General features: G+C 43.6%; 1 protein-coding gene across 1 annotated transcript in view; it reads left to right on the forward strand.

Annotated features, from left to right (window-relative positions):
* The window catches only part of LOC131262434 (uncharacterized), a 96487-nt gene that overhangs the window by 55899 nt on the left and 17146 nt on the right, over positions 1 to 23442 (forward strand). Inside the window, exons 3-5 of the mRNA XM_058264435.1 lie at positions 7186 to 7356; positions 15098 to 15242; positions 16557 to 16684. Of these exons, the coding sequence (XP_058120418.1) occupies positions 7186 to 7356; positions 15098 to 15242; positions 16557 to 16684 (444 nt within the window). The remainder of the gene's footprint in view (positions 1 to 7185; positions 7357 to 15097; positions 15243 to 16556; positions 16685 to 23442) is intronic.

A 23442-nucleotide genomic window follows, 5' to 3' on the forward strand; every position in this document is an offset into this window, starting at 1 on the left:
ATGATGCAGAGAAGGAGCCAGATGATGAGCGTGGAAAGACAAGACATCTTTCGAGACCATCAAATCACGCCATCCGTCCAGCCGACCACCATCCCCCCATTCGGCCGCCCAACCGGAACCGATCGAAGTGCTGTGTCGGTTTTGTTCAGTGCTGGTTTGTGCTGAAATTCCTTCATTCCATTTGCCCGCCCAGCGATTTTTCCCCGCAGATTCGGGTTTCCTTGGGCCAAAAAGAAACGTAAGAGAAACAACTGCAAACGACGATTGGCGCTGTAAAACAAAGCAACCCAGGGCCAAGAGGGAAAACAGGATGGTTCAAAATGTGGTTTAAACACCCTCCCAAAAAAAAAAAAAAAAAAACATCGCACCGACCACCCGGGAGCGAAGAGACTGGGCCGGGAAAATTAAGTGGCAGAACTCATTTAGATGGGAAGAAATTGACCAAAAATAAATTCATTATTGTGCGCCGTCGCCCCGCTCGGGCGACCGTTGTTTTTTCCCTTAATTCATTATCGCCCATCTGGGCCGCGTCCGTCCGACGGCCGCCCGGAGGACATTTTCCCGCGGCGGCAGACCAGCTGCCAAGGGGAACCGTAATCGTCAGTGTGTCCCATTACGCCGCACAGCATCGCACCGCGTCGGGAGAGCGATGATGCGCCAGGAAACGGAAAACGGTCGTAAATAGCAATTTGTCATTGGCGTTTGGAGCGTTAGTTTTTTTTGTTCCCTTTGCCGACGAACAGCAAGAAAAAGCCAAATGAAGGCTGGTTTGGCGGATGACGAATGAAGGGACAGCCACCGGAAAGATAGGAAAAGCGCTAACATGACATTCTTTTCCCTCCCGGCAAGCAACCAAATGGGATGACAACGGGACTAGCACACCTGTATTACGGGAGTTTTCCTCTTTCTAGTTTCCTTTCGCGTGACGTCTTGGCATCTGTTCAGCATTACCGTTTGTTTTCCTCTCGCCGCTTCCTTACCGAGCGCACTTTTTAACATCTCACTTGGGACCGTACGAGGGTGCGATCGGAAACGCACGGGCCACGATAAGCGTGCTTTCCTCGCTGTCCCCGCGTTTTCCCCCACGGGTGGAAGATAAACGGTACATTAAGTTGAGATATTATCAGGTGCAGAAAAGAGAAAATGCTTACGCGACACTCGCGGAGCGAACCGTGACGGAACGGCGGTCCGTTTCTGGGAAAAACGGATCTTTCGTCGTCCGTGTTTGGGATTCGGACACGAGCAAAACGGTGAAAAGATGGCTCAATCTGCGATAAAAATCAGGTTGCCGAGTTGTTATCGGGATTTCGAGGCTGACATTATGATGTGGATATAAAAACGAAAAGGAACGTTATGTTGAAACACTTCAGAAATCATTTTATTTCCACCAAAAAACAAGGAAAAAAACGAAAGCAACAATGATCAATGTCGAAAAGATACAGACTTGTAACTAGTCTTTTCGTAAGTTTCAGATTATTAGCAACTAGTTGGTTTATATACAATATCATTGTAAGGAGATGACTCTAGGCCATTTAAAAATAAGAAAAGAATCGAAAGATAGAACTAAACTAAACTCATGAGCTCAATAAATAGTGAATGGAGTGATAGTAAAATTAAAACGATCGTGTTTCAAATAATTTAATAACTGGTTAAAGACAAATTGATCGATAAACAGTATGAAACTTCAAATGGACAAGCAAAATACGGGAGTAATGTCTTCATAAAAAGGTTCTTGTGAAAACATTATCTTCAACATAAGTAATCAACCTTCCTAAAGCACAAAAATTCTTACCCGAGGGCTCGGAAATCCCTCGACGCACTTTCGTACGTTTGATGGCACCTTTCCGTTTTAAAGCACTCCCCCCCCCCCCCCCCCCCTTTCCTCCCCCATGGGGTGCACTGTGTTTACTGTCACCATCGAAATGTTTGTCGGGCGGTATTGGAAACCATAAACCCCGACCCTCCTTTACCCTCTACCCCCAACAAGAAGTGCACCTAATCTGAACGAATCCTTCCCACCACTTGGTTGCGTTGTGGTAATGTTTTCATGAGCTTCGCTCGAGGTTTGTGGGACAATTTTTCGGTCCCGGCAAGCAAAAAACAATCGACCAAGTTGGGGCTCGGTTAAAGGGCAGATTACAGGCTGTGTTAGTGGTGCCTCACTCCAGTATTGCCCCCAACCGAACTACCCTGCCGGGGTTGCCGCTTTGAGAAGGGTTAATTTCGGTCAGGGCAAAATTAATGACATCGATTAAGCTGGCCAACGATGGTGCGAGATAAATGCGCACTGCTTTTATGGACGGAGTGATTTTATGAACTAGTTTTCGTTAGCCCACAATTACAAACATATTTTACGGCCTTATTACTGCGGTGAGGCGGGCGAGGTGCAGTTTTGAGTGGGTTGAGTACTCATCTGAAACGGTTGGAAATGTTTTCTGAAGAGTTGTTGTTTTGAATTTCAACAAACATATTCAACACGTTTTATCGGGATGTTGAGACGCTTTTCTAAATGTTAAAAAGGTATAATTTTACAAGAGTTTCTTGCGTTAAATATCGTGTAAAAATTAATAAAACCAAAACTTGTACTATTAATCAAATATCATCTCCGGTTTAACCACTTCCCTCCCTGGAGTAGTGCCAATCGCGATATTTCTCGTAATGAAAAATGTTCCGATTTCCGATAGTGGTTACGAAATGCCAGTCATGACACCGAATATCAACTGAACTACCAAACATACCGGTGAGCATATTTGTTCCACTTCGCGAAACAATCGTGCTAATCGATACGACTTCCAGCCGGAGTGAGTGTGCGAACCATGGCAGTGTGCGACCAGCAAAGGGCCAATCCACCGCATACCTGTGCCGGTCGGCGATTGTGGTAGTGATCCATCCGAAATCCATGCAAATTACCCCCTGCTATCGCCGTGGTTGATCATTTGGCTTCGCGCGGTAACCATCGCGTCAGGCACAGGAGAAAGAAAGAGAAAGGAAAAGGCAAATCTGTTCCGAAACTCGTGGCGTTTCGAGGCGAAGAAAAGCCAAATCAAAAGAAAATCAAATGCTTTCCCTGATGGGAGCCGTTTGCTTAGAAAGGGGCACGTGGAAAGGAAACCTGCTGTTTTTCCCTGGCCACAAACAGACACGAACACCGGTCGGAGCGTTCCAGTTGTAGATTTCGCGAACCGATAACCGGCGGTACGGTTTCCGCAAAAGGATCAACCGTGTGCCTTCGGCCGGTTGTGTGGAGCTCGGGGCAGATACAAGAAAGGAAGAGAGGAAGAGAGAGAGAGAGAGACGTTTTCTTTGGTCGAAGCGTTCAATGCCATGCCGGACGATGTTGCTTACCTTGAAACGGCACGAAAGGGAAGGCAAGAATAGACGTGAAAGTATAATTACACGTTCCGTCCGTTTTTCCCGCAAGTTCGCTACGGCCGACTCGACGAGGCTCGCTTGGGAAAATGCTACCTCGCAAGTCACTCAAAATTGTTCGATCGTTCGCTTGACGTCGTCGCAGCTACACCGCTTGTTCGCTTAGCTGGACGTGGAGAAATCGTTCTACTTTTTATGAGCAAATGAGAATCGGAATGTACACGAAACTTGCCATTGTTGCCAGTTCTATAAGCTTTTACATTTTCATTCCTCTTGCATGAGTTGTACCTGGTCACCATAATCATTTCCAATGTGAAAGCATTTGCGCAATCAAATAAAATGATTTTATAGTAAAAAAAGTGAAATGTCTAAAGGAAAATGCTGATTTGAAAAATGGTAAACCAAAGAATTCATTATACATGAAGATTAAAACATTCATTAAATCATGTGCTTTGTTTGAAATTGAATTTATAGAGTAGGCTAAAATTCGTCATACTTCTAAATATGTTAAGAAATTAGATGACTCGGTTAAATATTTTTTTAACAACATACAACTGTTGAAAATTATTGGTTTTTATCTATACATTTTGATTGTTTATTGCATAGGTGCCATGCTCTGTAAAAATCAAAGAGTTCAAAACTCTTTTGGATACCTTACAGCTTCGTGGGAGTTGGAAACTGGATCGATGAAAATATATTATATCAAATCCGACCCAAGTTAACTTAACAAAATACTTAACAAAAAGTAGTTAACTTAACAATAAAACTTAACAAAATTTGTAATTTTTACCAATAAATTAGTTTTCTAGCTTTTGAAAAGAGGCGATTTGTCCAAAATCAACTCACCACGCTCTGTGAAAAGGCATGCTGCTTTAACCGTTTATACTTGCGAGTTGAGATTGCACTTCATATGTCAGTCCCAAATGTAAACAAACAAACCATGACCATGATACAAAATCGTAATTTATTAAAAAAGTATGTAGCTTCCGGACATTTGATATAATCAAGATCCTATTCTCATGTCTAAGAAACATTTGTGCAAAGTTTGATTGAAATTGGTTCAGCCGTTCAGGAGGAGTTTAACCACTAACACCGTTAGATAAGAATTTTATATATGTAGATACAATTCCATAAAAATTGTTCACTGCAATAGTTCGATAAACCTATGGCTGGAAAAATCACCCCCAGCCGCTCACGGCGCTTAAAACCCACTAGGTAAATTCTGGACCACCTCGCCTTCGCCCACTAAGTATGATGAAAAGCTTTCTTCCCACGTCCATGCCCGACCCATAAACTATTCAAAGGCTACACATCGATGGCGAAACGTATACATACTTAAGAGCACATATTTTTCGTCGATGGAAAAAAGTAGGAGAAAGACACGAAATAAAGTGAAACCTTCCAACTGCCCTCCATTCGTGCCACGCCACGCCACGAACACCTACACACACGTACGCACGCGTTCGAGCAAACAGGTTCTTAACCGCAATCTAGAAATACGGCAGCAACACCCCACCACTTCCACCTGTTCTTTCCACCGCCCGCCCGTAGCTCATAAATATGGCTTGTAAATAATTTATTATCGGCCGATAATTGCCTTCCCGCCTGCGGTGGGAAAATCAAGGCTCCCCGGGCCAAGGGAGGAGCAGGTCGTGAGGATTGAGTGAAAAATGCCCCAACCATATGTCCTCTGGGGGTCGTGGGTCGAAAACGTGTGCGTGTGTGTGTGTGTGTGGGAATCTTAACCAAAACTTCATTCATCCTACCCATCCCACGCCCCCGCCGCACGAAGGTCACTGTTTGGTGGGGTATTTTTTCGGTTTCTTTCCTTCCTCGAAGGAAAAAAACGTAATGAACTGGCGGGCATATTGACCGAGGCCCGTTGAACGTTTGACGTAGTTTTCGATCCCACTGACGGTGATGGTGGGGGTGGTGTTGGTGGTGGAGGTGATCCCTAATTTTGCACGCTCGTAATTTAATGTTGCCAGGGTGTTCGAAACGCGGCTAAGGGAAATGATGGCATTATAATATGAATACGGCTGGGGCAAAGGATAAAAATATCATTTTTCATCCTGCCATCGCTGGAGTTGATTAAGTGACTTTGGACTTCCACGGTCAAGCAGTTCCTTTTAGCGCTGCTCTTCGCCCGGCCGATGAAGGATTCACTTTGACTTTTATAAGCAAAAAAGAACACACGCTTACAATTAAATAAAGAGTTTCCGAAATAACCAGCACCAGCATTAAGAATGTGACGTGAATAATCTTATTGGACTACATAATTATGATGCCCTGTCCTACAATGGGTTAAGCAATGAATCATATTCATTCTGATGGTATAATATTTCTGTATAAAATATAATACATTGTGCCTCTACAACAGGTGTATTATTTTTTAATTTGAAGACACGTAAGTTTTCACCAGTCACGTTCTTCTCGAGGTCATTTTATTTTCGACCGGTACTGGTACTAACTTTTCAGCACGAGAAACTTAAAGCTAAAGCTAAAAATGTTACTGGCAAGCTGCATAACGAGACAATTTTTCCCGTCTCCACACTATCTCAGATGTTCTGAATGGGGATGAAAAAATAGACATTGCAGAACAACTTTCACTCAGGCGAAAGAGGGCGAAGATCATCCTTGGTGAAAGTGGTACACAATTTATGCTCGAACTCGTTGGATAAGAGATGGACACCCCGGGAAAACCGTACGTCTACGAGGAGGGTTCCAGTGACATTCGCCTTGACTATGCAAAATGGCCAACGGAAGTGGATAAATTATTCATAAAAATGTCCTTCCAGCACTTCAGCGACGTTGGTGCGAGAAGAAGCTTTTTATTTATTACCTCAAATGACAAGTCCTTTCGTGGAGGAAAAACTGGAAGCAAAAATGGTATTTGGTGAAAATCCCTCGGCATGCAATTGATAGGAAGGTATAGTTTGCTAAAAAAAAAATCATTTACCGCTCCGATAATAAAATAAGGATACCCTTACAGGGATAAAAACGGAAACGCACAAAACTGAGTAATTGATAAAATAAGCCAAAACCATTTCGGAGATTTCTTTCGCTTGCAAACCCTTCGGTCCGGTCCGGCTAGGGGAGACGAAAAACTTCGCTCTGACAGCACGGAGTGGACCGAGTGGAGTGCTTTTAATAGGAATTAAATTTTCATTTTCCACCACCTGTGCCGGGTAAAAGATAAACCGCAAAAATTCAATCCGCAGACTGGGCGAAGGAGGGCAAAACCGCGTTTCCTTCCTTTCAGCAAACCCGAACCTCACCCAAACTTTTTCCTGGGGAGCACTCATAAAAATTCATTGACACATTTGGGGTTGCCAACAAAGTGGTCGATAAGAGGGTAAGAAGGGGAAAAAATGAGGTTCGGAAAAAGGATCGAACCAAAAAAAAAAAACGGAGGGTCAATATAACGAGACACGGGAAGGGCAAAGATATCGATTCGAGCAACAGGGAAAGCAGAGCCAAAAGGTGCGAACGAAAAAGTGTACAAAATCGTTTCGAACCGTTCGAGGAACTTGAACAGGGTATGTGAGGGTGTAGGATATTTGTTTTTCTTTTAATTTTTCGGTTAATCTATGCCTTCGCAATTTGAAAACTCCTCTTCATCCCGGATTCCGATGAATTATTTTTCAATCCTTCTCAACTTCCTTCAGGTACATCAACAAAAACAAAAACCAAAAGCCCGCAAAGAAAATATAATAGCTGCGTAAGACGTGGAAATATGATTAAATAATCAAACCGAACCAGCTATCCCTAAACCGATCAGCCACACACTAATGTTTCTTTCCCCTTTCCTTCCAGTCGCCTGCAGCACCGTCACCGTTACGAAATGCCAGGCCGCACTCCGGACGCTGCAGGCGTTCCCATTTTTCCGGCCCACCTGTCTCTGCAAGGAGCCGGGCATCGATCCGGACTGTAATTATTTTCGGGATTTCCTGTTCGATCATCCTTGCGGCTTCGTGTCGAAGAAAGGTAAGTGACGGGTTTCGGAAAGAGTACGAAGGGTACGTCAAATTTTGATTGAACACATTTTTTTTCTTAGCCTCAGGGAACCGTACGCCTCGACGTACGAGGATAAGGAGATTAAGGATTTGGTTTTGACAAGCATCGAAGGAGAGGAAGGAAAAAATATGTGTTCAATTAAAAAACAGGCCTTTAGCGAATGTTCTTTGAAGCTTTTTCAAACATGATCAACCACGGTTCGTAAGCAGTGCTTTGTTCAAGTACTACCAATTTGATTGTAATGCATTTGATACAAGTGAAAGAAAGTGCTGATGCATTTTCTTACAAAACTTTCCACTAACTGAATCCAACTATGAAGAGCTTCGAAGAATACAAGTGCTGCTCTCATCCGGTGACTGGAAACCACACACTGCTTACCGGAATGACCTCTTCAGTCTGCCATTCAACTTCGTTTAATGACGTACTTGAGCAACTAGTTGCAACTATTTGACGCGTTTGTAGCGTTCTTCTTTGGTCGAAAAATGTTACCTTGCAAATGGATGCTCTTCGTTTACCAACCTTTCAACTTGATACAACTAAACTTAGTGTTCCAAATCGAACCCATAGTCATTACTTCCGGCACGCACCGTTAGATCGCACCGTGTGCCGGAAAACGGGTGTTCCTCTCGCGAAAACCCAACCAGCCAACATGCACTTCAGAGCCGAGCGGCAAACAAACCCGAGCGAACCGCTTGGGGAGTAGTTTTGGAGTGACTTTTCAAAGATCTAATTATCTGCTCGTCAGAAAAGGACGCGACGTCAGCGTGCGCGCGGTGACACGCGTCATCAAACGGGAAAGTTTTCCACCCAAGCGGAGGTAGAACGCCGGTGTCAACTGTGGTGGAAAATTAGTAGCACTCGGCGACGTGCGGATGAAACCACCGTTTTCCCGGGACGTTTCCGGCGGTGCGCGGAAACGGGGTGCACGTTGAATGTTGAACCCGGTCGCTGGTCAAAGGTTAAAACAACAGAATTGTTGTTCTTAAAAGCATCTTCAGATACGCTCGAGCGCTGACGAGATGATGCCAGCTGTATTTGTTAAGTGCATTTCGAGACTTCATTACCTTAGAACAATGTTGCACACAGTTCACTGATGCTTTGCATCGTTAGAGCCTCGCTTTTTCTGGTGCCTTGTATCGCAAGTGCTTTTATTTACTCCTTCCCGAATGATTACGACGATTCCCCAATGATTATTCAAAACATAATTAACTTAAAGCATTATGCAACCTTAAGTACTGCAACAGTTTTCAAAATATCTTGCGTTAGATCTACAAGTGCTGAGTAAAGTAATCATTTGTGATTCCTTGTTAAATAAATCTATTGGTAAACTCACTCGTCTTACTTATCGTTCACCGAATCGTAGAGCCACTTCTAATCGATAATCTAGAAAAGTATAATTTTACGCCCAAAATATTTTGCTTATGCAGGATCTGAATAAACCTCTCCCAAAATGATCCTCAAATTCTCCGGGGAGCTTTATTCTCTAAGGTTACTGCCCCATTCGACCTCGTAACTTTTTACGCTGCAGATCGAGGGCACGAAAAAACACTGGAAAAACATATAATTTCCTGCTGTCCTCTTTGTACGCAAGAAAAACAAAAAAAAGATAACTGGATCACGGCAGCACAATTTATTTATGAGCTCACAAAAAGTTCTTCACAGACCGGGGGAAGAACTGGAAAAAGGAGGAAGGTTCTCACGGTGCGAGCAAACTGAAAGGAAGGTCTTCCACTCTTTCAGTGCTCTCAAAAGCTGACTGACGAGTAGACTGAACATGACAGCGTATTATGGTTTCGGGGCGATGGCATTCCAAGCCGGTGGCAAACCGAAGAGCCGAAGGACGAAGGCTGAGTAAAGGGCAATGTTGGAGGACGGGGACAAAAAATCGCATACTCGTACACACACACACATGCATCCCGCCGCATGCCGGGTGCAGAATCGGGTAATCCTTTCCCGTCAACTCCGATGCCGGGAAGCTTCAAGTAACCGTGTTCTCCGGACCGAGAGCTCCGGCTCTGGTTATCTTCTCGAAATCGATCAGCGCTACAAAATTACGCTGTTTTACACGGCTCTGGTCGGATCAACCGGTGGCGAATGGAAAGCCTGTAAGTTTCAACTTTGTCTCCCGCCTGCCCGCTCCACCCAGCGAGACTTCGCATTGGCTTTACAAAGTTTTCGTAATTCTTCAGCGGTGTAAGGAAGCGGAAAAAATTGCACGGTGGTTCTGGGCACCGGTTTGACGGCCGATTGGACACCGTATACTTCTTTTGGCTGCCAGGGAAGCTTCTGGTTTTTCCCGAAGGAATCACACTTCTCTTGAACTTGTCACATTTTCGAATGCAACCAGACGGGGGAAAATTACGAGTGCAAGTTTTGTGTCTTTGCTCTTGGGTTGCTTAGGGTAGTCGACTCTGGTTCTCCGTCGATGTTACTATGGTTTTGTGGAAGATGCAACCAAAGTAAGCGTTTTTGCAGCGGAATTCATGTCGAAAAACGGAAAATGTTTGGAAACAAAATAACATCGCTTTGTATCCTTTCTATATTAATTCCGCCTGAAATGGAACTGCAGGAATATTCATGAACAATTTATAAAACTTTTTCCCAACACTGCAATTTCTAAGAAAAACTGAAATTTATTTCAGTAAACTTATTTCAATTGCACAATGATTCTTTAGAGTTTTCATCACTCGCTCAGCACATGAAGTGAGTGAGCTACAAATCATTTTCCACATGCATAATTGTCATAAATCAGCATCATAGTACCTTTTTCAACATCATAATGATACAATAACGGTAGGCAAACACATCAGTGCTGAATAAAGGACACTCGCACTCTTTTCACCGCGCGAGTATTGAAAAAGAACCCTCTTAAGGAAAACCCGGAAACGAATTGGTTCGCAAAGCGAAGCCACATTCGCGCTGGTAGCATAATTTTTTCGCTCCAATTTATTGCTCTCCCGTGCGCGGTTTAGCGCAGCGTGGAAGCAGTTCTGTTGCCATATGCGCCAGGAGCGGGCCAGATCTTCCAAGGACAGCGTGCAGCGCGCAAATTCAAATCACGTTCCGTTCAACCTAACCTAACACTGGAACGCGCCGAGGAACCTCGATTGCACAAGACCTTTGCGGATGAAGGGAGTTTTTTAAAAGGCACCTTTCTTTCTTCACCCCAACGATGCCGATTCCGATAAGGAGGAGAGCAGCACACCCAGAAAAGTAAATGTGCACTTGGTGTTTCCGCGTTGCAGCATGCCGGTCCCTGGGTTGGTTGAGCAAGCGAGAAAAATAATTAACGAAACATGCTGACACCCGTTAGCTTCCTTAATATCTTTTCACGGGCAGCATTTCTGGGTGTGTTTTTCTTTTTAAAAAACCACATCCCCCCAAAACGACAATGTGTGAATGAGCTCCTGTTTATTGCACTTGTCCTACACGCAAACCAGCTCACATGCGACTAAGAGGCATTAGTGTCAACCGGGACGTGATGGGATTCGATACACTACTCGACTGCACTCGAAGGCTACCTCGCTCTGGAGGACCCCTTTTTTCGCGAACTGAGGGCAGAGAACCCCAAGAAGTTGGAACCAGGCAGAGCATTGGACCGGGGAAGACAACACGTACGGGACGTTTGTTAAGAGCAGCGAAAAAGCTTTTATTGCCTGCGCTCTTCAATCGTGCTCCGTCCGCACCGGGAGACCTCGAGACGTCCGCATTTAACTTTGCGCCAAGAAATGCGATTTTATGGTGGCCACTTTGCACCCGACCGTATTGGGTGCAGTAAAACGCGATGGTTTTTGCCTCTGGGGCCCTTTTGGCCATTAAAGTCGAACTTTACCTATTTGAACGGATTTTGCTCGTCGTCTTATTAGGCGCGCAATCAGCAGACTCAAGCGAGAGGAATGCCTTGAATGCAATAGACGGTAAATTAAATTAATTCTTCAATAAGAATTACATGTGTACAAACAATGACATTTACTTAACGCTAGAATATATTGCTTTGGAATTTTGCTCGAATGATTATTAGGGGTCATTATGACCCCTAGTTTTAATACGCTATAACTTCACTATTTTGTAAGATTTCGCAAATCTGTAAACTGTTACTTTGTAGTATATTTGTTGACTATTTTTTAACGTTTTTGATTTTTTAATGTACCATTTCTTCATTCCGCTAGCTCGGTGCAAAGCAAAAAAGATCGATGTGAATCGAATTTTAATGCTTTTTTTTTAATTTATCGTGTAAATCCAGAGAAAAAGTGTGTAACGTGTATTTCATTTTTTTAAGATAACAAATGACGCTACAAATTGATCTTGAAGATGTAGATTTTTAGAAATTGTCCATAGGTTGTTCGGTCCTGTGCTTTGTTCTGTTATCCCTACGCGAGCATTTCGAAACGTTATACACGATTTATAGCATAATTTGTTATTGTTAAAATATGATTTTAATTTTGAAATGTTCCTCAATATACCAACTTTCTAGTGCATATTTTTTTTCTGGATTTACATTATAGATTTTGAATAAATAAAAGCTAAAACAAACTCATTTTCAACCGTTTTTGCTTTACACCGAGCTAGCGGAATTATGAAGAAATGCATGAAAACCAGAAATGTAAAAAAAGTCAACAAATATACAAAAACGAAACAGTTTACGGATTTGAAAAATCTTCAAAACTAGTGAAGTTATAGCGTTTTAAAAGTATTGGTAAAAATGATCCCTAAAAAGCAGTCTCGGGATAGTCAAGTTGGTTATCGGAAACGATCGAACAGAAAAATCTGAAATCTTTGTTTTAGATATAGCTTTGGAATTTAAGAAAAGCGTTATTTTTTTGATGACCCCAATTTGAATTCTAGTATTAAGTTTAATAATCAATCTTCTTGTTGTGGTTCTCCTATTGTGAAACTTGAAAGCAAAAATGGATAGAGAGTTTTATGCATTCAGTTATTCGAATATTGTTGATAACCTTTTTAATGATCTTATCACACAATATTGTAATTTCTTTGAAGCTGTGATTTGAAATGTAAAATTATTCCCATGAATTGAATCAACCTCAGAATGGCTGACGAGTCTAAATTGTTTGTAGAAAAAGAAACCCCATGACTCCACAAATCAAACAACCAAAAGGATACGTCGTCCATCTTCCACCGTCCGTTTAGGAAGGCATGAAATACGATACGGTCAAACAGTCCCTTTGTTCAAAGTCGTACCACAACGGAAGGGATTCCACTGCAGCATCAACCGGGGGGCTCCGTTTTGGAGGGTTCTCCTCGCTTTGCTCGCTTATTGTTATTTTAGTGTCTTCGGTGCACATCCACCCGAGGAAACCCCGAGCGTCCGGACGCGTGTGCACTGTTTAATCGTGCTTGAACAAATTTCCCTTTTCGTTATATGATTACTTTTATGCTGCCATTATCGTCCCAGCGATCCACCATCGTCAGCCGAACGAGCGAGTTTGGCCCACGGAAGGCACGCGGAATGGCGCCCTTTGTGGAAGCAAATCGCCCTCGCGCGGGCGGAAATGTATGAAAGATTGCTTTGTTCGCCCGGGAGCTTCCATCATCATGCCGGCCGATACCGCTGCCAAACCGTACGGGGCCAATCGTCGTCGTTGCCCGGTTTGAGAGGACGTTTGAGAGGGCACAGATTCCAGCGAAAGACTTTTCTCCTCCCGCTCGTTTTCGAACGACGGACGCAGGAATGTTGAAAAAATGGTTGCCCGAAGTCTCCTCGCCCACATGTCGGGAGTAATAAAAGGCGCTCACCAAGAAGGAGAAGGGTAAAACGCGGGGTCAAAAAACATCACAACCACACCGGATGACGGCGACTAGTGAACAGATTGCATAGTAAATTACTTCAAGCAGAAATTTATTGCAAATAACAGCTGCACGGGGACTGCAATCTCCTCCGCTGGGCTTTGGCAAGAAAAGAAACCGCAACGGCAGGAGCCGGAAAAGAAAAAAAACCCGGAAAAATCCCCCCCCCCCCCAAGCGGATTGAACATGCACACTCCTCGCACAGGTAAGCGGCAAGAACAACGCTCGGGTCAATTTCTTTTGTTTGGCTCAACTTTTGCACAGCGTTCGAACGAACGCCGGAAGTGCATTTTTCGAAAGCCTTCCCGTTTCGGTTCTTCGTTCTTTTTTTCTTGCCCCAGAGCGGCGATGCGACAAAAATTGCAGACCTCCGGGAGCGTGGAAAGCAATGCGAGCCCTTTCTCCGGTGGGTTTTGCACAGGAAAAGGGGTTTTATTGTTTGAAAATAATCGGACCAGACCGAATGGGCTTCCGGGTGTGTGATGGTTGAATGTTTTCCTCCACAATCGCATTTGATGTTCCAACAACAAAAACAACGAAGCAGCTGGTGGAGGTTTTCGCATACAATACGTATGAAGTTTTCCGGTACTCAAAGTACATGCTTTTCAAATAGAATTAATTATTATCCCATTATTTATTATGCTGCGTGACGTCAAATAGAATTTTACATTTTAAAAGGGAAAATTAGGGTAAAAGCTTTAATTGTTCGTCAATTTTTATTTTTTCCAACGATAGGAGGCACACATTTGCAAAAAAAGTTCCAAAGCCACTAGATTGTTGCGTTTGTTATTTATTTCCTCAGTTGACCTCCCAGCGCCTTTTTGAAGAAGCATATTTGTTTAAACCTCATCAGACCACAATGCAACCGCATTGCTTATCTTTACGGAAACAAGGATGAAAAGGAAAAATGGTATAAGAAAACATCCACCCCGGGAACTTGTTACCAGTGATTCGATTCATCGTATGCATGTCATGCATCTGGGACACCCCGATCGGGCACGGGCGCATGGCATGCAAATCGAGTGCCGTTCTCCGAACCGGGACGAATCGAACCGGGACGAGGCACTTGGAGATTGGCTCTCGTGATCCCATTGGCGAAGAGTAAAGAGCACTTCCGAGCGCGCACTACAAACTGCTAAACATCTTTAATATCAATAGAACGTAGCAGTCCCAAACGAGCGGAGACCGTTCGAGCGGAGGCCCTCCTTGAGTCGTTCAAATAATCCACGTTCGGTGAAGGAAAAATCAGGCCAGCGTTCAAGACAACGTTCCCAGCGTCTGGCCGATCTGGCGTATGGACGTCGTTTTTCGTCTTCCCTCCCCCGAGATGGTCGATCGATTGTTTGAACTCGTAAAACCTATCCACAACCTCCCGTGCACCGAAAACATGTGTCCTGCACGGTTAGTGGAAGCGATCGGTAGAAAACATGGGTGGCAAACATTATGCAAATCAGGGCAGCACTGTCTCTCCGGGAAGGAGCTGCTTTTCTGATATTCTTTCCAAGACATCAAACCAAACATACACAGACACATTCTAACTCAAACGGAGTACACACGGAGAGGTCCTAAGCTTCTATTGGAGCGTCGGAATCGGCGACATGTGCTGTGGACAAACGGTCCACTCGGAACGAACTGGACGGTCGATGGTATTAATGAATTTCTTATGAAGCAGAAATATAAAAATCTTTGCCTTCCGCCCTCCGGGCACACATTGTCCAAACGTCGACCAACGGAAGGGAAGGATTGGGCTGTATGAGGGATTTATTTAGTCATATTTTCCGCTTATCTGTACCTCAACTAACCTATTTTTATCATTCTACCCATCCCTTCTCTCACTCTATCTCTCTCTATCTCTTCTTTCTCTGCCCTCCCTCCCCTCTCCCTCTTTTCCTCCTTCTCTTTGCAGAAAAAGACCCGTACCCGGTGGATGCACTGCCGACGTGCAACCATGCACTGTCCGTGTGCCAGCAGGAGCGAAAGTGCATAAAATTGTTCGAAGATTTCAAACAACACTGCAAAGTGCGGGAAAACAAGTGCCGCATGGAAGATAGGTATGGGTTGGGTGGCGTGGCAGATGAAATAAAAAGCAGATAAAAGGAGTAACGCGCTGGGGAGTTGGAGAAACTCGGGCATGCTGGGTCGAACAGAGGGAACAACATATTTAATTTCCGATTCTGTACGATAAGAATGAAAGTCAATCACTCGTGGTGATACGTGATTGAAAACAATTGTTATTTTTGTTTCTGCATAATTTGAACGTCTCTTGAAGTTTTATCTTGAATTATACTAGACAATATAAATACGATTGTGAAGAACAGGTGAAGAATGCGCAAGAACTATTTTCATGTTTACTTGAAGTTGAATCCTGTTCTCCTTTGTTGCAACTTCATGAGGCAAAACATTTCTTAAAACTCCGCAGTTCCGTAAACTAACGAAGATTATTGTTATTTTAAATTTTTAATGAAAGAATTAAGGACCGACAACATTTTACAAGCGTCTAAATTACCTTGTATAAAGCGGTTTTTTGTATTAGGTCTGCAACTAAGTTCTCTCTGTTTTTCTATGAAAATGTTTGTTTATTTTAAAAATAATGGTAAAAGATTACTCATTCAAAGTCAATTACTCGAAGAAATAATAATTTAAGCTCGAAATTCAACATTTTCCAGTTAATAAAACTATTTTATGTAACACTGAAATCACCAATCTGGCGATACAGTTTGTTTACTATATGTCTAAGCTACAATTATGACGATCCAGGTACGTCAAAACTGCCATTACAAGTGATATTTTTTTACAAACAGCGAGAAGTTAGTTGCAGACTCAATATATGATTTTTGAAAACTGCATAAGGTATAGAAAAAAATACAGCTTGAAAAATAGCAGTTTGTTTCATAGAACATTTATTGACTAATTTTACTATTCATTTCATATTGAAATTATTTCGAAGAAACCATAATTCAACCAAGCTAAGTATCAGGCATTAAGTGACTGAACAAGACAAGCAAGAATGCTGAAACAGCATTAATAAGGCCTGGCCGTTCAAACTTAACTCAATAATAATAATTTTACCTATCGAATTCAGTTCAAATTCAATCCATAAAGCCTGGGTTTCTCCAACTCCATCTCGATTGCAAACAAAACGCAGCGCTTGGCATTGAACGTTGCCAGCGGCCTCCGATGTATGAAGTGTATGTGCAGTGAAAACCGAAGCCAACTCCATGCCTGAAAATCGAGGCCCGTGCCAAACGCCATGGTTCCGACGAGACCGTGGTGCGGCGCTCACACCGGAGACGGAACACACCGAACCAGCGCTGCGTTCACGATCACTCAACCGTGTTTCTTTAATTATACCGTATATTCAACAGGGATTTGTGCTACGAGGCGTGGACTAATCTGAGATTATCGCCGATGTTCGGCTGCATCTGCCCGAATAATCACATGAAGCGTAGATGTGATAAAATATTTAGCGTTGTTAACCATAATCCTTGCGTCGGTAAGTTTCCACTAAACCACACTAACAGCATATTGCGTTCTGCGATCGTCCCGATCCGCTCGAAATGTTCCCTCCACCTTGGCCGGCGTTGCGGTCGTGATGGTGGGCTTGGACGTAGGTGAAGTTGTGCTGGTAAACCAAAAACACCATTCCATACCCGGCGGACAGCTGTTTCCCACGTGGAAAGCAACTTTCGAAATGGAAAAAAAGCAAACCAAACACTTCAAACGGCCGTGGCCGATTTCCCGTGCCAATTGGCTCGATGGTATTAAGTTGCTCGCGCTCTTAAACACCTCCACCTTCCAAATCACCACCATCACCACCACCGATGCCTGATTTGGCCTGCCATCGGTTTTGCAAACTTTGGTGCGAACTTTGTGACTTCGAGCAGTTCGGGATGATTTGTCTCTTTGTTTTAAAGTTTACCATTGGATTTTGTGTGTCTTTCTTCTTTTGCTCCACGCTTTTCCTTCTTGTTCGTTCGGTGTGTTTGTTGTTTTTCTTTTTTGTTATATGTTTTTCCTTCCCTTCATGCTTTCGTTTCATGGCTCCGCGTGCAAAACATTCCTTTCATTGGATGTGTGAAACACATCCACGCGGAAAAGAAAATCCTCTCGGTGGAACGGAAAATCTTTCCTTCCTTCCAAACTTATTGAACAACTTTTTCTTCGTTAGCTTTCGTTCCCAAGGAGGTCTTTTTTTTTTCCTCCGATTTCTTCTTCTAAGTTCTTCAGTCAATGCTTAGTGTGAGTTTCGTACATACCATACCATTCTTCTCGCTTGCATCCCGTTCAGCGCCGAGCATCGATTCGCGCGAGCAAACTTTACCGGCTAATATTTACGAGATTTCTTTAACACTTCTTAGCAAAACTGTTTCCCTATTTCCTCCTTGGTCCCGTTCGACTACCTTGCTGTTTTAGTGCTTGTTTTTCTACTTTGGCCACTGTTTACACACTCACCATCCGACTTCTAGGCCATGCCTCCCGACCAGCTGTCAGTGAGGGATTGCTTTTTATTCATTGCCAGCGCATTGGAATAAAGTCATCTCGAGTTTTCTTTTGCATTTGCTAACGCTTCCGTTTGTTTTCGTTTTCTTATCAATATGTTTTTTTCCTTTGCTGGATATCATTTTTCACCTGTTCTACAGCGGCAATGCATTGCCATATCTGTGTTATTTCACCTGCCTGTTATTCCGGGTAGCTTTCCTTCATCACTCACCGCACCGCAACACTTCTTTCAACCATGCAAACGCCTCCATTATGGTTTGTGTGTTATTTTTCTTCCCTTCTGCGTGAAATTATCGCCATTACCCGCCGCCCGGAAATGGCCCCATCGGTGGGGAAGGTGTTGAAAAGTCCGTCTTAAAAATCGCACCACATACATATCCGTCATCCTGCTCAGTTTTCCATTATGTCTTGGGTTGTTTTGTTCGGGTTGTGAAACACACAAAACGCGCCATTTCCATAAACTGTCCCCTAAACCGGAGGAAGGTAGCATGGCGCATTAAGAAAAATAAATAACATCGCAGGGAATGTGAAACAAAACGCGTCAAACTGTAGGGATTACGTTGCGTCGTCGAGTTTCATCCATCATATTGTTTCGGGTGTTTTGTAAAAATGGTTAACCCCTCTCCTAGCGAACACCCGGAACGGAGAAAACGTGTTACGTTTGCAAACTCACCTGTTTGAAGAGGGTTGTAGAAATGCGTGTTAATGGTTCATAAACCAATGTGAACCAATTTAAAGACCAAGATATTTTACTGAAGAAACTACCTTTACTAATGATTCGTTTGCCCCACGTCACGAAAAGGTTCAGTCAAAAAATATAGAAATTTTAAACGAATGACGTTTGTAATGTATAATACACGAAACTAATCGGTGCATGAAATGGATAAAATATGTAGCTCTCATTCTATTCTATTTTTAGCTTAAAGATAAGATAAACGATTGCCAAAACAGTTATTATAAAACAGCGTAACAAGCAATAGTTAACCACCGGAAGGAAAGCTAGAAAAAATATCAAAACAAAAATCATTCTAAAACTTTAAATTTGGAGAATAAATTTCAAAGTAAACTGTGTTAAACTGCGCCCCAATGTGCTGGCGCTTGTGTTTGCGGTCGATGATGTACGATGTGTTATTGCTGCAGCGAACAATTTAGTGAGTGTCGATGGTGCAAAATTGGCCGCATACGTCGAACGAACATGGCGAGGCGTCCGAACGAACCATAAGTCAAACCCGCCGGAAACACCATTCGCTTCCATCGTTCGGTACGAACAAAAGTGTATACAATGCCGGAAAATAAAAACCCCGGAGGTTTCATCGCTTGCGAAACTGCGGGGGCAAAAAAAACCCTTTTGATTTACGTCGTCGGCAAATGTCAGTTAGCAAAAAAAATGTGGCTCCATGGTTTGTTTGTGTGTGTATGTGGCTACCATGGCTGCGACAACATCCTTATCAGCATCTACCTGCTTCGAAATCCGGTTTCACGGCTCGTTTTAAAAAGACGGAAAGCGTACGAACAAGCTCACTTCTTTTGCCCCACCCCTTTCTCGAGCCCCGGCTCAGCGCTACTAAATACACCCACTTGTACACGCGATCTAATTAAGCAAAACTTTCAAGTAGACCCAAGCCCCTCGGGCTGGCGACAAGTGGCGTATCCTTTCGCGCGAAAGGCCTCTCCCGTCTGAAGCCTCGGGCAATTAGTTCTATTGAATCGGCCAGCGGATGAAGATGTATTGTTGATTTTCCCGTGAGTTGGCGATGAGTTTTACTGCCGGCACGGCCCCCAACCCTTCCCCCCCCCCCCCTCCCCCGGTGGTCGAAGGCGTTGTTTAGTTTCGTTTTATCGTCCATCGCGTGGTTTGTTGGTTGTTGAACCCAGCGCGAGTTGAGAGGCGTCATGTCAAGTACGGAGGAGCGAGTTTTTGAGCCGTGCTAGGTGCTATGCCGTGTGTAAGGCTTAAAGTACAGTACACATTGTCGCAAACATCACGCACGTGGAAGTGCCTACAGCCCACCACATCAATCGCGGGCGGGCGTTCTTGAGCAGGAGATTCATCGCTTCCACGGCCGTATTATTTCGTGGCAAAATAATAGATCCACCGTTGGTTTCCTTTGGCAACCCTTGGGAGGTGGGAGGTGACCGTCGCTTTCCGGTTCGGGCCATACACGCATACACCCGGGGGGCAACTCCGTCACCGGGCGACACATTCCATAATGGAACGTGTGGAATTATGGGCTTCTTAAATTCCACCCACCGGACGACATCCCGGGCACGCAAACCGTGCGCCCTGGCCTGCGTGGGAGGGGGCGGGATTGAGGTGGCGGTTTTCCGACAGTGAATCCTTTTCCGGCCCGCGGCCAGCCAAGCGTACATTCCCACCGGGACCGTATCTTCCGTGCGCCGGAGATCCGTGGGTCGGATTTCGGACCGGTAGGTCGTGTGGTTTCGACGTGTGTGTGGGAGTGTATGTTTTGCAAATGTTTGTGTACCCCATTTTGTTGCTCCCAGAACGCATCGTCCCACGGCCAGCGCATTAGCGAAGGGATCTGCCGGAGGTCCACACGCACGCACACGCAGGTGAATCAATTACAACGGAACGCTTCGGGCGTGTACCGTGTTGTTTTCCATCAACGTCCACCAACACCACGGCAAGCGTTTGTGGGATGCTGATGGGGGTGATGAGAACACGAAAAAAATACATTGATGCAAGTAAATAAAAGAAAAGGCTCAAGCCACTTCCTTCCGTTTGCCGCTCGGATTCGCTCGTTCTTCTGGCACGGGGGATTCCATGCGTTGGGCACTGCGGGGCGGGTGGAAGATAATTGAGTTCCTGCTATAGTGGGTATATAAAAACAAGATTTAACGGGTCACGGGAGGCCCACCACAAAAGGTTTAGGCGCGTAAATACCGCTACCTTTGGCCTGGTTGGGGGAAGGAGTTGGCCGGAATGTTCCGGCGTTGGATTGTGCGGGTGGTTGAAGCAATGAAAATTTTAAGCTCCCATATCTCCCAAACGTAACCGGGGCCATTTTACACCATCCACCCTCCGCGTTCCTCGTCGGCTTGGGGAGTAATTTGGTTTCGGTCCCCGGGATCCCGAATGGAATGCGCGCGAGCGACATTGTGTAGTTTGCTTCCGAAACGGACGGCTTAGCTTCTTCGGCCGAGCAATAAGTCACGCGCCGGTAGTTGGGACGAGGTGCGTAGCGGTTGTTGGTTGCTTGGTTGGTTGGCTAAATCCACTCAAAAGCATCGATCGACGCTCGGCACACTCGCTTGAAGTGTCGTTACGCCGGAAACGCCCGGAACGTGCGATTACGTTAGAGACGCTGGAATGTGTCAACCGGGTCCGCCGGGCACCGACGCCCCGGGGCGTGATGAAGCGTGAGGCCGCCCGTGTCACGTACCGCCCTTTGCCCGTCAAGGAAAATAATTGGTTGAGAGCAGGGCGGTCCCGGGGACCCGAAAGTAAACAGGATACGATCGGTAAAGTGTCGCCGTTTGCACGAGGCGACGCCGAGCGAAAGTTATTAGACGGAAGGGAGTACGCCTTTGTGCTGGTGGCCCTTGGCCCTTTGCTGCAGTTTCGCCCGAGGAAGATGCGCATGGATGTGTTTGTGATCTGTGTGTGCAAGAAGCATGTCGTCTTCAAGTGCAACGCTGGACACGAGTAATCGTTGTAGACTCCCGAGTGACAATTCAACTGATGGGGCGATGCGAAACGGTCTGGCCATACTCGTTGCCGTTCGAAATTGGTGAAGAAACATTCCAAGGTATGCTAGTAGGTGTTAATATAGAGAGATGACTTTCAAGGATTAAAGTAAGCATGCATAAATATGAAATAGGTTGATAAATATAGAAAAGCAAAATCCAAAGTATTCTTTGTTGAGACAAGCAAATTACAATTAATCGAGAATCAAGAACGAATTAGGTCCTATTTCCTAAAAAACACTTGTATATCTTCTTTCTTCTGTGTATATAAAATTCTTGTGTCACGGTGTTAGTGGTTAAGCTCCTCCTCAACGGCTGAACCCATTTTAATCAAACTTTGCACACATGTTTCTAAGGCATGAGAATAAGTTTTTAACTATACCTCAAGTCTGGAAACATTATACTTTTTTTAATAAAACGTGTGTTCAAACATTAATGTCGCTGATAAACTCTATTACAAAACTACATGTATTTAGTCCAACACGCTATGATTAGTATCGAGGATCTTTGGATGGTAATTGAAAATTTGCCGCTAAGTTATTATTATGTTTTAAGTTCGCCGAATCGAAGTGCATCTAATTTGATGGACACTGAAATAAGTCGTGAACTGCAGCATAACATTGCAGTCATGTTGGATATCGTTTCTCACAACGTATCAATGTTGACTGATGAACAAGCATATGTTTACGAACGCATTATCGCATTAAGCTACTTCTAAACATCAATAGGAACCCAAAAGCCGTATGAAACATCAAAAATCAATCACTCATGGCCTAGGTCATGGAACAGTGAAAATAAAATTATCTGGGAAAAATGCACCATGGCAAAGAAGCATTCTCTTGAGGCGCTGTACAGAACACTCAAAGACGTGAAGTGTAATAAAGATTGTTCCAGTAATACAGTAGGTCCCTGTAGTAGGCTATACTCGATATACGCGAATTCGCAATTCGCGAATTTTTACAACTGACAGCTCATAGGGTTGCTCGACTTCTGATTAGTCAATTTTACTTTGTTTTGGTAGAATGAAGTTTTTAATGTGCACTTTTTAACAGAGATAGGGTAACTGTACCAATAGTGGTGCACTTAGTACTGTAAATACCAAATAGGTGTAATTTATGAGTGTTAAGAACACAATATTCTACATATTTGAATCAATTATGATCGAAACATGACGTTTCTTCTGAAAAACATCTATTTTCACCGTAAACCATACAAAAATCACGAAAAAAACGTAATTTTCTTCCTAGTCGGTTGCTCTTATTATGGTGGTATGGTTCCTATAGTTGTGGTATCGTGTTCCTATAGTGGTGGTAGTACGAAAAACTTGAATATATTTTGACTATTACTTATTTTTGAAGCATATTTCAAACAGAACGTTAAAATACTCCTTGACCAATGCGTTGTCATTGAAAAGACTGTATTGTTTTACCGAAATATGTCCAATTTTAATTAATAAAAAATGCTCTGAATATTACAGCTAAAGCTATAGTATATGCTTTATAGCGTATCCTACGGTCGCTTTCTTTTTTCTTTCCTCTGCTTCTTCTGCTGAGCTTTCTCTCCAGTTCCGCTTTGTTTATTTTGTAGAAACAGAATAAAATCTCTAAATTTACCTGATTATGTTGGCCAAAACCGGAATAAAACTAAAATATACTTGTGAAAAAATCTATGGCTACTATAGGAACAACTCTGGTTTTTGTGCCTATAGTGGCACTATAGTAAAAGCTATGAAAAAATAATAAAATTATGCTAAAATGCACTAAGTTCGTATAAATCAATTATATTGGGGTATGTCAGTAGCGAAATCATATGGTTTTAATGATTTTGTAGTGATTTATAACCTTAAGGAAATCATGATATTCGTTATAGATTCTTAATGAATGCAGCATGTTGGGACAACCTGTTTAGAAAATATGAATTTTGGAGCTTCTATATCACAGAATGAGATGGTTCATCTTTTTAACACTCCGTAGAAGATCAAAGAACATTTCATAGAAGAACAAATAACTCCATTGTATATATATCGGCGTAGAGCTAGGATTT

The sequence above is a fragment of the Anopheles coustani genome, chromosome 3, assembly GCF_943734705.1.
Source record: "Anopheles coustani chromosome 3, idAnoCousDA_361_x.2, whole genome shotgun sequence".
NCBI classification, from domain to species: Eukaryota; Metazoa; Arthropoda; class Insecta; order Diptera; family Culicidae; genus Anopheles; species Anopheles coustani.